Source organism: Haematobia irritans, chromosome 5, assembly GCF_050003625.1.
Source record: "Haematobia irritans isolate KBUSLIRL chromosome 5, ASM5000362v1, whole genome shotgun sequence".
NCBI classification, from domain to species: domain Eukaryota; kingdom Metazoa; phylum Arthropoda; class Insecta; order Diptera; family Muscidae; genus Haematobia; species Haematobia irritans.
In genome coordinates, this window is record NC_134401.1 from 142202153 (window position 1) to 142216326 (window position 14174).

A 14174-nucleotide genomic window follows, 5' to 3' on the forward strand; every position below is an offset into this window, starting at 1 on the left:
ATATATGTTTTTCTGATTTCGACAAAAATGCCAACATTTTCCTTGTTAAATCGCCACTGCTTAGTCGAAAAGTTGTAAAAATGACTCTAATTTTCCTAAACTTCTAATACATATATATCGAGCGATAAATCATAAATAAACTTTTGTGAAGTTTCCTTAAAATTGCTTCAGATTTAAATGTTTCCCATATTTTTTTTTAAATAAAATTGTGTTCCACCCTAGTGCATTAGCCAACTTAAATTTTGAGCCTATAGATTTTGTAAAAGTCTATCAAATTCTGCCCAAATCGAGTGATATTTAAATGTATGTATTTGGGACAAACCTCTATATATAGCCCCCAACACGTTTGACGGATGTGATATGGTATCGAAAATTTAGATCTACAAATTGGTGCAGGGTATAATATAGTCGGCCCCGCCCGACATTAGACTTTCCTTACTTGTTATTTTTAAGGATAACCGTTTTACAGGCAATTGGTCGTGGCTTAAGGTAATTTGTGACGATAGCCGTCTTCTGATACCACCAATGTGGTATCACAATGGACTGAATAGTCTAAGTGAGCCTGATAAATCGGGCTGCCACCTAACCTAACCTAAGGAGGGTATACTAATCATTGCACCACGGTGGCTTCCAAACGTACATCAAAGAAGGCGAATACTGTCCTATCAGTCGGCATTTTTAGGGATTCACAATGTTTGATGCTCATTGGTAGAATGATCTCAGATCTGTTTTAGCCGAATTATTAGACTGATATGAAGCTGAATTGAAGAAATACCGAACGATTTAATCCATGCGATGTAGACTCCCACAAAGAGTTGTTGATTTCCGATTTGTTGGAGTTGTGGATTTTCAACTATATGAGCTACAGCTGGGCTCACATAGATTTTAAAATGTAAGACTATTTTATACCTAATTTTTTATATCTAAGTCTAAGCCAAATCCTATGAATATTAACTGTCACGTAGTGTAGACCATTTTTATACTTATTCATTCCTATCTTAATAATATATATCTTTATGTCTCAATTAATTAATCAAGTTTTCTATGGCAAAACTTGTCCCACAGAGTTCAGAATTGCTAAAATAAAAAAAATCTAACACCTTTACAACCACAACAACTTTTTTCTCACCAATAAATAAAACATCTCTATGTTCCGTTATCTCTGGTGTTCTACAAGTTTTAGAGGCAAAACAAAAGACTTAAGACACGAACTTCATTAAAGAATAGTCCCATATAAAACAAAACTTCTTAAATTACAATTAAATTTCATACTAACACAAATATATAAAAATGTATCTGACTGAGAGACTCAGAAATATGTCTGTGAAGTTTTAGAGTTTTATACATATAAAACTTTGCTAAATTAACACGGTTATAATTGATGCTACGATCATGACTTTTTGCATGTTTTTTTTTGCCATTTTTTTTTAATTTTTGTGATGCTTTGTGTTATTTGTCTCAACATATAAGTTCATGGTTTGTTTGAAAATAACATCAGTGAACCAGCAAACAGGTAACAATATTAATTAGATTTTAATTACCCAATATCATCATCTCATAAGACTATAGAAACTTTGTGGCAGATGAACATAGATGCTGTCAATGATAACTAAGCTAAGATCTTAGGTTCTACTATAGAGCCAGACTCAAGTCAAATGTGAGTGTTAAACCAGCCAGGTTTTGCAGGTTGTCAAAGCTAATTATAAACCAAGCACAATCACAATCACACTCTTTATATGGGTAATAACACCTTTTGTTATTTTCGAGAAAAATGAGTGTATGAGAAAAACAATGAGTTTCTGAATATATACAAAGTCATGGCGAAAAGTTCAAAGTCAAAGTTAAGGTGAAGAAAATGCTTAAACAATAAAGAACCTTTTACATGTGAATTGAAAAAAATTATGATATGACATCATAGATACATACGTATGCCTTAAAAAAAATCTCATAAAATTTAAATGTCAAATATGAATATTTTAATTTATTGCATTTATATATGATCAACGTTCATTGCACCTGTAATTTAGCACTAACACTCATATATACCCATTATACTTTCAGTGCGGATTGGTTGACCGTGAAAACACCCAAAATGGTCATCACTTCTCATAAACTTGTATGAACACTGTGAAGGCTTCATGCGTTGATTGTCTTGTTTTTTTTTTTTTTATGGGAAAAGTATGACAAAAACAAACGCCTACATAAATATTTGTGTATGTACTTTTATCATCTTTATTTATTGATATTCTACACATGGACAATTGTTTATATATTTTGTCTGGTTTTTTAAAGAACCAAAAGGTCATATACATTTAGTGGAATTTTGTGTTAAGCACTATAGGCTATTAAATTATGGTGATAATAGAGAAGAAACGATTTTTTCATAGAACTTCAATATTTAGACAGTGGGCTTATTTGTTATGTCAATGAAAACCAAAAGAAAAAAGTTTGTTTTCTAAGTCTTTTGTTTGAAATTTGTAAAGAGTTTATTTAGAGTTTCTTATGTTATTTCACACACACACACATGGACTTGTACATAGTTTTCATTTTGTAAAAAATATAATTAAAATCTTGAAATAACAAAATTGGATTATTTAATGTTCAACATAATATAACCTTAAGCGTCAGCTCCTATTTTTTTAACGATTTTTTGCTTTGTAGTCAAAATTCAAAAAGTCTACTAATTTAAAGACAATTTCATTAACTTTGTAGAATTTTTCAGAATTATTTAAGCCAAGTTAACCGTAGTCAAAAAAATTCTGTCAAGTTAAGATACCCATTTGTAAGTCGAATAACGACTTCATTTAAAAGTTTTTCGACTTTTTTTGGACAAGGAAACAAGATTTATATCAGAAAAATGCGTCTTCAATGCTAAGCAAATTTCCCATTCTGATTGAAATTACTGCACTGCCTTCAATAATGGAACTATTATTCTGAAATCTAGCACAGTTTCGTTTGTTGTCTGCAAATTAATATAACTCTTATATAAACTTATCTTCTCATTTTAGTTCTTGAGAGCAAAGTTTTAAAGCGATTTGTTCAAAATTTGCAATTTCGTTTAACCAGTAAAGTTTATATCGGCTGTTTTTTTATTGATGTGTTATTTTATTTAGTTATATCACTATTTTACTATAAACAAGTATATACAGTAGTAAGTTCGGCCGAGCCGAATCTTAAATACCCACCACCATGATTCAAATATAGTAGTTCACTTTGAAAACTCTTCATCGTAGCGGGTTACTTGATAATATATAGCATTTTAGGGGGTTTGATGACAAATCTTCTCCCAAGCAAATCAGTTCAACCAGTACGCTTCCCGAAGAAAAAATTTAAAGATTCTAACTATGAAGACCAGATCAGATTCTGGTTTTATGAGAACCAATTTTGTTGGAGATTTAGAGAAGTCATAACCATATCGTGTATATGATGAAATAACGCCTTGATTTGAAATCTTAAATCTGTAGATTTTTTCCACCATTATTTAAATGTATGCGATGAGTAAAATCTAGAAATTTTACTTTCAGTTTTAAGCAATTTTCATGATCAGTGCGCCTGTTATACCCTGAAAGAAGTGTTTTCTTTTCTGAGGAACGAAATTTTAGACAAGCAAAGTTTTCTTTTGACAAACATTTTAGAGACAATCGTTTAATTGCTTATCAAAAATTCAGATTAGTTTACTCTAACCGAAAATACTTTATACGAAAGGGGAATTTCGTTTGTCTAAAATTTCATTCCGGAGGAAAATATTTTTTCTTTGGGTGTACCCTCAAGAATATATATCGATGCCTTGCCAAATGGACCGGTAAAAATAAATGCGATACAGATTTTTGAGGGTCTAAAATTCCAGTATATTTACATTTTTGTGCAAATCGGATAAAAACTACGGTTTCTAGAAGCCCAAGTATTTTTGCAACGTTTGGCGACAATTCTATGAACTACTGCTTCTCCCACTGTAGTTTGGTTCCATGTCAAATCATAGAAGAAAATAAATCGTTCCTTTTCGTCTATCCTAATACACGCAAAAAAGGTTAAACGTTTTGCAATTAAGGTTTTTTCAAGATGTAAATTATACCAAAAGAGCCACCGTGTTGCAATGGTCCGCTTTGCATTCTAACGATCATTGATTCAATCTCAGTTTCGACCAAAAACCAAAATGTTTTCCAGCGGTGGATTATCCCCTCTCTGCTGGTAACATTTCTGAGTGTTTCAAAGCTTCTCTATTTGGTTTCACCGCATTGCGAAACGCTGTTAGGACTCGACTATTAAAAGGAGGTCCCTTGTCATTTTTGTGCAAATCGGATAAAAACTACGGTTTCTAGAAGCCCAAGGAGTTAAATCTGGAGATCGGTCTAGGTTAGGTTAGGTGGCAGCCCGATGTATCAGGCTCACTTAGACTATTCAGTCCATTGTGATACCACATTGGTGAACTTCTCTCTTATCACTGAGTGCTGCCCGATTCCATGTTTTATAGCCGAGTCCGAACGGCGTTCCACATTGCAGTGAAACCACTTAGAGAAGTTTTGAAACCCTCAGAAATGTCACCAGTATTACTGAGGAGGGATAATCCACCGCTGAAAAACTTTTTGGTGTTCGGTCGAAGCAGGAATCGAACCCACGACGTTGTGTATGCAAGGTGGGCATGGTTAGGTTAGGTTAAACTGGCAGCCCGATTAAGATTCAGGCTCACTTAGACTATTCAGTCCATTGTGATAAATGCTAACCATTGGGCCACGGATCGGTCTATGTGGAGCCTATACTAAAACATGGCTGACCTATTTGTGGTCAGCCGGATTCCAGAAGTCCTAGAAATAAATTCGGGAGTTAGGTCTATATGGGGGATACAACAAAACATGGACCAATACTCACCGCCTCTTAATGCTCCTCAAATACCTCTAGAATTCCCCTTTCAGACGAATTGGGTGGAAACTATGAATTCTAGAAGCCTTAAAAGAAAATTAGGAGATCAGTCTATATAGGATTTCCAATTTCAGGCAAATCGGGTAATAAATACAGTTTATAGAAGCCCAAGAATAAAAACTCGGAGATCGGTCTATATGGTGACTATACCAAAACATGGACCGATACGGACCATTTTCGACACACCTCTTTATGGTCCTAAAATACCTCTAGATTTTCAGTTTCAGGCAAATTGGATAAAAACTACGGTTTTTATAAGCCCAAAACCCCAATCGACAAGACATTTCTGAGTGTTTCACTGCTTCTCTATTTGGTTTCACCGCATTGCGAAACGCTGTTAGGACTCGGCTATTAAAAGGAGGTCCCTCGTCATTGAGATAAACATAGATCGGTCAGCATCCATAGGTAAGAGAGAAGTTCATCACAGTGCTGTCATAATAGTCTAGTGCAGGCGCTATATCTAACCTAACCTATCAAAAAAAAAAGTTTTAAACAATAACTTTAAGGGGACATGTTACAGCAGCTATGGTGTCTAACCTAGCCTAGGGCAACCAATTTTTTGCCTATTTTTTGCTATTTTATTATAGCAAATGTATTTTTCATTTACCTTTTCAGGGAATATCATATTGCCGTAAGCTATTCTCTCTTCTCGCTTCGCATAAATATTTGATTAGAAAATTTTTATTCTATACTGACTTTAAACCTTCTTAATATATTCTTGTATATTTTCTAATTTTGCGGTGGTATTAACCCAAAAACCTAATAAATTTCATATTGTTGTAGGCCTCAAAACATGTTTCTGTTTTTTTCTTCACCTGAACATCATCATCATAAGTATGTTAGTTGTCTTCCTCTGCATTTTATCTTAACATTTGATGGGTATTCTTTATTTATATGTGGTTAGCGTTTGTAAAGCTTATTAGGATTAACATTTCGAAATTAATTAATTCCAGCTTGTTATTGAAATCAGACACGTATAACTGAAATTCTACGAAGAATGGCACACTCATGACTGGGTGCTGAAAGACTTAGGAATAACATAAAGATAGTGCCATAGAAAAATAAAATTAAATTTTGTCTTTCATTTGGATGAAGCGAAAGTTAAGAGACTGATGTTGACATGATATCGAGTGATTTTTTTTTATTCAATACAATGAATGTTGTCATAAAAAATGTGTAAAAATATAAGAGACAGTTCAATGTTTATTATTATTTTGTTTATTCTCTATTCTTTTGTGATAAAGAGGAAAGTTTTGAGTTGCTTTATTATTACATGTATGCTACTTGAGAGTTAAAAGCTTTTATGAATTTGAGTCGCTACTTAAATTTTTACGCTAAGAGGATTAATTTAATTGCAAATTCATTTTCATAATGAAATATTTATATCAAAATACCTCTTGACTATATTACGTATTTCTGAAGAGTTATACATTCCATTCGATTATGGTGTTATTAAATATGAATCATACTTTACGGATTAGTTTTCTTCATATTCATACTTTTGGGGAGAATGACTTTTAAAAAAATAAATTTAATTTAGAAAGAATGAGCCGAGTCGATTATATAATAACCCAGCAAAAAAAGCGTCGCCAAAAAAGTAATGAAAATTTTCTTTTTGGATCTGGAAGTGGTGCAAAATTGACGCAGAAGCTATGAATTTAACATGGGCTTGTCACAGGACGGAAGGAAGGAGCCACCGTGGTGCAATGGTTAGCATGCCCGCCTTGCATACACAAGGTCGTGGGTTCGATTCCTGCTTCGACCCAACACCAAAAAGTTTTTCAGCGGTGGATTATCCCACCTCAGTAATGCTGGTGACATTTCTGAGGGTTTCAAAGCTTCTCTAAGTGGTTTCACTGCAATGTGGAACGCCGTTCGGACTCGGTTATAAAAAGGAGGTCCCTTGTCATTGAGCTTAACATGGAATCGGGCAGCACTCAGTGATTAGAGAGAAGTTCACCAATGTGGTATCACAATGGACTGAATAGTCTAAGTGAGCCTGATACATCGGGCTGCCACCTAACCTAACCTAGGACGGAAGTCCTCCATTTCAACAGCCGGTTCACTGAATTTGCATTAATTCTTTAGGTGTGATCCGAATTCAATGTTCCGGATGTAAATTAAAAAATTCTGTGATATTTTGTCAAATAAATAATTTTTATAATTTTTTATAATTATTAATGGAATCTAACGCTTGTCGGAAACGTGTGACCTCAAATATTTTCTAAAATTCACAAGTTCAGATTGGATTTAGCATTTTTTTTTTTGAAAAATTTAAATGATTTGTACCATTTTATGAATTCTTACTCTGTTTTTAAGTTATTTGAAACAAAACAAGTATATACAGCAGTAAGTTCGGCCGGGCCGAATCTTAAATACCCACCACCATGAACCAAATATTAGGATTTCCTTTGAAATTTCAGGAGGGCTTGAGGACTTGAGGACACTTCCCGAAGATACATTTAAAGATTTCACCTATGAGGACTATATCAGATTCTGGATTTATAAGAACCATTTTTGTTTGAGTTTTAGAGGAATCATTAACATCTCTTGTAAGTGTGCAAGAAAATTATAAAATAACGTCTTGATTTGAAATTTTAAATCTGTAGATTTTCACCCGAAAAATAAAATCTGGAAATTTTACATTGAGTTTCAAGCAATTTTCATGATCAGTGCGCCTTCTATACTCACAAGAAGTGAAATTGGTCTATATGGGGGCATTACCAAATGGACCGATAAAAACTTAATCCGATACACGTTTTTGTGAGCCGTAAATACGAGAATATTTACAATTTCAGGCAAATCGGATAAAAACAACGGTTTCTAGAAACCTAAGGAGTTAAATCGGGAAATCGTTCTTATGGGGGCTATACTAAAATACCGACCGATACTAACCGTTTTCGGCACACCTCTTTATGGCCCAAAAATACCTCTAGATTTCCAATTTCAGGCAAATTGGATAAAAACTACGGTTTCTATAAGCCCAAGAAGTAAAATCGGGGGGTCGGTTTATATGGGGGCTATACCAAAACATGGACCGACACTCACCATTTTTGGCACACCTCTTCAAGGTCCCAAAATATCTCTAGATTTTCAATTTCGCGCAAATTGGATGAAAACTACGGTTTCTATAAGCGAAAGACCCCAAATCGGGAGGTCGGTTTATATGGGGGCTATACCAAACCATAGACCGACACTCACCATTTTTGGCACACCTCTTCAAGGTCCCAAAATACCTCTAGATTTTCAATTTCGCGCAAATTGGATGAAAACTACGGTTTCTATAAGCGAAAGACCCCAAATCGGGAGGTCGGTTTATATGGGGGCTATACCAAAACATGGACCGACACTCACCATTTTTGGCACACCTCTTCAAGGTCCCAAAATATCTCTAGATTTTCAATTTCGCGCAAATTGGATGAAAACTACGGTTTCTATAAGCGAAAGACCCCAAATCGGGAGGTCGGTTTATATGGGGGCTGTACCAAAACATGGCCCGATATAGCCCATCTTCGAACTTGACCTGCGCGCAGACAAAAGACGATTCTGTGCCAAATTTCAGGACGATAGCTCCATTATTGAATGCTGTAGCGTGATTACAACAGACAGCCAGACAGACAGACAGACAGACGGACAGACGGACAGACGGACATGCTTATATCGTCTTAGAATTTCTCCCTGATCAAGAATATATATACTTTATATAGTCGGAAATCGATATTTCGATGCGTTACAAACGGAATGACAAACTTATTATACCCCGTCACCATTCTATGGTGGTGGGTATAAAAAGTTAAATTACCCATTAAAGGTATGAAAAAACCAAGTTATAAAAAATTGATTTAAAAGAACTTCCTGGGTAGTTAAAATAAAGAACATCATTGGACATCATTAAAGAACAGCATCTTCTGGAAATGCTTTTAAAGTTGTGCCTATGGAAGAACTTCCAAATTTTTTTGCTGGGAACCTAAGTCACACCTACACTGTACTAGCATTCCATAATATTAGAGGGATTTACCCTATTCCTCCAAAACTTACCGTTTCTTGAGGCATAGTATTACAGCTACGTAATGGCAGCTTGTAACGCAATGTTCCTTCATGATCTCTGAAAAGTAAAATAACAATTTTTATTTATTTTATTTTTATTTTTTTATTTTTTTTCCTTTGTACTAATGTTGAATGTTAATTTCTTACCTGTATTCCGTTAGACATGTTGAATTCTTTGATAATCCTTTTGGATATATCATACCACTGAATAAACCATTTTCATGATTCACTGGTGCATCTTTTATGGTGATTAACATGGAACCCGACAGACATTTTATTTTCACTGTGGGCTCAACTGTGGGTTTTTGTGATGTCGTGGATTCTTCGAGGTCGGAGTATACATCTCCTGAAAATAGAAAAAAAATCAATTAGAAATCATTTTCAATTTGAAATTGGGGGAATTTAGGTTTATTTATTTATTTAAATTTTCAATTAAAACATAACAATTGTTCAATGATTTATAAACATACGTAAGTATCTGATATATGTACAAATAATGTACTGGCAAAATTGCGTTGCAAATTTTCCCGTACAAATCACCTGTAGAATATCTCTCCGGCAAGTTGTGAACCGCTTTTAGTGCCTTGTTTTGCATTCATTGCAGTGATTGTAACTCAGTTGAGTTTTTGTAACCATAGATCCCCGCCAAAAACCCAATATGGCTCTGAACTAATGCATGATATATCATCATCTTCGTTTCAGTATTTAAGGCATTCCTAAGTTTATTTAAAATCCCAACAGCCGGGGATGGTTAGGCTAGGTTAGGTGGCAGCCCGATGTATCAGGCTCACTTAGACTATTCAGTCCATTGTGATACCACATTGGTGAACTTCTCTCTTATCACTGAGTGCTGCCCGATTCCATGTTAAGCTCAATGACAAGGGACCTCCTTTTTATAGCCGAGTCCGAACGGCATTCCACATTGCAGTGAAACTACTTAGAGAAGCTTTGAAACCCGCTGAAAAACTTTTTGGTGTTCGGTCGAAGCAGGAATCGAACCCACGACCTTGTGTATGGAAGACGGGCATGCTAACCATTGCACCACGGTGGCTCCCCAATTAAAAACAAATCCCCCAGATTTGACATTTAACCCATCGATTTTTTTGTGCATTAATTTTTGTGAATGCAAATAGCATCATGACTGTTATAATTAAGACAATTTATAAGTGACATTGATATAGTTCAGATAGACATTTATAACAAATAACTGATATGAAATTTATCTTCCTTGTTTACATTTCAGACTTCAAATGATAAGGACACCATGCTACAAAAAAAATCTTAATCATTTAATGCCGTATATTTTACGAATTTAAAATATCGGTATAGAATTGGTACCGGAACTTGTTAAAGGTTCCGAATATTTTCTGTATAATACATTGAAGTGATTCCATAAAAATAGGCCGCACATATTGCTAATTATTATGTGTTTGCTCACAGAAAAAAAGTAAATTGTAAAAGTAAAAGCGAACTACCTCTTGCGGAAATTAAACCAAATTGTATTCCATTTTTTGAGACTTTCATAATGCGGCACGTGTTAACGTCGTTTAATCGGGCTCAAATTTTGCCTATCCCAATATCTGGAAAGGGGATTCGTTTTGTGGGGTTGAGGCGAATGCTCCTAGTGGCACCAGGTCGCGTTTTCGAAGCTAAAGGCTGGCATAACTCTGTTTGACTCAGAGTTACAACAATTTTGTTCATAACATAAATTTTTAAGGACAAAATAAGCTATCGTTTGTGATATCGTGCGTGTTTTTATTATTTACCGTTCTCGAGTTATGGCTCAATACGTCAACTTTTTGGCCAAAACATTCGTTTTTTTTCAAATTTTGAGCGACGAGCGGCACGTGTTAACGTCGTTTAATCGGGCTCAAATTTTGGCTATCCCAATATCTGGAAAGATCATTCGTTTTGTGGGGTTAAGGCGAACAAGATTCCGACATTTTCTTGCCCCATATAAGTTGCGGTCACTCTAGGCAGCACTCAGTGATAAGAGAGAAGTTCACCAATGTGGTATCACAATGGACTGAATAGTCTAAGTGAGCCTGATACATTGGGCTGCCACCTAACCTAACCTAACCTACTGACACATTTGTAGTTTTAACTACCATTTACGAAATTATTCCTTCTCATACACGCACAGAAAAAAACATGTTTGGACATGGTTGCCGCATCCATTTAATTTCGCTCTAGCATGTAATTATCGCGAAACCCATGTATTTTGCCTTTAGGAAAAGAATTTTTTAGTTCAAATTTAAGCATAATTTTAATTGTATTTACCAGAAAATTAATTGGTATTTTTTTGTGTGTAATTTTAGCATCAAATTTTCCATGACATGATGTTCTCTAGTGTAATTTCTCTTACAAAAAATTGAACTTGTCAGTATGCTAAAAAACGATTCAATTAAGAGACGACAATAGTCACCACGTTGTAAATGTTGTTTGTAGTTGCATCATTATCTTATTCACTCCATTTCAAAACATTGAAGGGAAATTATGTGAACAAGTATATAAACCAAGAAAGTTTTTCAAACTTTAGTAATAATCGATAGAACTTCAGAGAATTGCCCAAGATATCCTAAGGCAATAAACAGTGATACAGTTAAGATGTTTGTGAAGTAAGTGAAAAAAAAATCATGTGCAGCCACTAATTTTGAATAAATAAAAGTAGTCTAAAAATTACAATGATGAAGTTAATGTTTTGTTAATATTTATACAAAAAAATCATAATATTTTTAATATTCCCCAGAGCTACTTTCCTTTTGGTATTAGCTGCCATCGTCTCAGTTACCAACGGGCAACTCAGTCAAGTTGGTAGATGTCCAGGAAATGTCAAATCAGTTGAATACTTGGATATTGAAAAATATATGGGTACCTGGCATGAATATTGTAAATATCCTGTATACTTTGAGGCCAATGGAAAATGTGTTAGCGCTCAATACAGTCTAAATTCTGATGGTTCAGTTCGTGTTCTGAATAGCTTAATCAATATAAAGTAAGTTGTAATGGTAGAGAGGTTAAAAACAATTGGAACATATAATTCTACAATTTCCTCCTTAAGAAATAATGTCTCTGAAGTGATTGATGGTTCGGCCAATTTGATAAGTCCTGGAAAGTTATATGTTAAATTTCCTGTATCTGGCGGCTATTCTATATCTTCAAACTATTGGGTTTTGGATACCGATTATGAGAACTATGCTGTTGTCTACTCATGCAATCCCTTGGGTGCTTATGCACATTCAAGTATATTAAGTTAATTTATTAACTATTTCAAATTATTTTAATTTATTTTGTTTTATCTCCAGCCATTGCTTGGATCTTGACTCGTGAACGTATTCCCGATCCCAAATATATTCAGAAGGCTGTCGGTGTTCTTAGAGAAAATGGTATTTCAATGCGTGAAATGAAAATAACCAATCAAATGGCTTGTTAGGGTGGATGCATAACAATCATCTTCATATTGATAATCATTGTGGTAGAGTAAAAAATAAGGAATTGTCTAAATAAAATTTCACAAATGAGTATTCGATAAAAATGATATTTTTTAATGGGGGCATAGAGACATCATTAAAGTTGGGATAAACTCGTGACCCTCTGTATGGAAATCGAACACCAAGATGACTCCTAATGATTATTTTTACATGACAAACTGTGCATGCAAAAAAGATGTATCTTTAAAATAATTAAAATAATTTGTTTTGTTTGGGAAGTTTTTTGTATATCAACAATATTTCTATCTATTACCATTTCATGACTAATTACTTTAACATGTAATATTGCAATACAACGCGAAATTTTTTAATATATTCTTATATAGCAGTGGAATTCTAACAAAACAGTTGAAAATTTTCTCTAGCGGCAAAATGTTTATAAAAAGGTAATGTTTCCTTGAAATTTAATTAAATATAAATATACACAAATTTATCAGTAATTTTTAGTTTTACTATATTTTTGATTTTTGCTGCTGTAATAGATTCCTGCTTTTGCCAAATAATCGCTTCAGGCTCTTGCCCTCAAAATATTAAACCAATGGCAAATTTTGACACGCAAAAATATTTAGGCAATTGGTATGAATATGCCAAATATCCAACACGTTTTGAGGGATCTGCAAGATGTGTTATGGTTCAATATACATTGAAAGAAGACGAGGGTAAAATCTATTTTCAGAATACAATGCTGAATAAAAAGTAAGTAATTAATGAATAATTAACACGAATTGGGAAAATTGCGATAAATGGTGACTAAAATTTTGTCCTGTTTGTGAAAAAAAATCCTACGATTTGTTTTCGAATTATCCATATTAAAATACTTTGAAATATCTATGGCATTGATTATGGTTATTTTTTTCTAGAACTAATACTTATGATAAAACAAATGGTTTGGCAACGGTGGAATTATCTGGCATGTTGTTCGTTAATTATGCTATTACTCCTTTGGTAGAAATATTTTATAACTATTGGATTTTGGATACCAATTATCAGGGTTATGCGGTTGTATATTCCTGTGAAACAAATGCAAATGATAGTCATTCAAGTAAAAGTTAAATTAATTATTTTGATATTTTTTTATATTTTCAATTATTTTGGTCTTTTTATAAAATTTTAGTTTTTGTTTGGATTTTAACACGTGAACGTGAGCCTCATCCTATGGTAGTATACAAGGCCGTTGATGTTCTGAAGAAAAATAATATTTCATTGCATGAGATCACAATAACTGACCAATGTACATGTGATTAGTTTAAGGAATAAATCTTGTAATTGAATCGTTATTGTTTCGATATAAAATCGATAAGGTTAAAAATTGTTATACTACAAAATCTGAATTGATTTGGCAATGTCCATATGTCTGACCGTTTATCTCGCTTCCTTCTGAATTAAACAAATATTTATTACCATTACTAAAATCGCTTTATTGCTTTTCAAATTATTCCCCGATCTATATACTCTTGCATACGTTTGAACCAATTGTCAAATCACTTTTGCCACTCTGATTGAGGTATCTATAAAACATGCATTCTGAAATCTTATTTTAATTTTTACAGACGTTTATTTGCTTGGAAGTGCTTCGCGAGAAACGTTTGTTGGATTTGGTTCAAGACGAGCCGACTGTCGACTACTGTTTACTATCGGACTCATATGCGTAAATCCACGTTTCATCAACTGTTACCGTGTCATAGACGTGTTTCGAAGCAATGCGATCGTATTTTTGGA

General features: G+C 33.9%; 3 protein-coding genes across 7 annotated transcripts in view; 2 read left to right on the forward strand and 1 right to left on the reverse strand.

Moving 5' to 3' along the window:
- Positions 1-14174, reverse strand: part of pio (zona pellucida domain-containing protein piopio) — a 141803-nt gene that overhangs the window by 20902 nt on the left and 106727 nt on the right. For all 4 annotated transcript variants that reach the window (XM_075309531.1, XM_075309533.1, XM_075309532.1 and 1 more), the window contains exons 4-5: positions 9112-9310; positions 8956-9022 (exon numbers count right to left, since the gene is read on the reverse strand). In XM_075309531.1, the coding sequence (XP_075165646.1) occupies positions 8956-9022; positions 9112-9310 (266 nt within the window). The remainder of the gene's footprint in view (positions 1-8955; positions 9023-9111; positions 9311-14174) is intronic.
- Positions 11436-12499, forward strand: LOC142240298 (apolipoprotein D-like). Its single transcript, XM_075312008.1, has 4 exons — positions 11436-11582; positions 11714-11959; positions 12026-12207; positions 12270-12499. The coding sequence occupies exons 1-4, from the start codon at positions 11572-11574 to the stop codon at positions 12395-12397; spliced, it is 567 nt and encodes a 188-aa protein (XP_075168123.1). The 5' UTR covers positions 11436-11571; the 3' UTR covers positions 12398-12499.
- LOC142240297 (apolipoprotein D-like) lies at positions 12614-13748 on the forward strand. Of its 2 annotated transcripts, none has more exons than XM_075312006.1 (4): positions 12614-12841; positions 12903-13151; positions 13316-13497; positions 13570-13748. In XM_075312006.1, the coding sequence occupies exons 1-4, from the start codon at positions 12828-12830 to the stop codon at positions 13698-13700; spliced, it is 576 nt and encodes a 191-aa protein (XP_075168121.1). In that variant the 5' UTR covers positions 12614-12827; the 3' UTR covers positions 13701-13748. The 2 variants fall into 2 exon arrangements, with proteins under 2 accessions (XP_075168121.1, XP_075168122.1); XM_075312007.1 differs by having other exon boundaries at positions 12938-13151.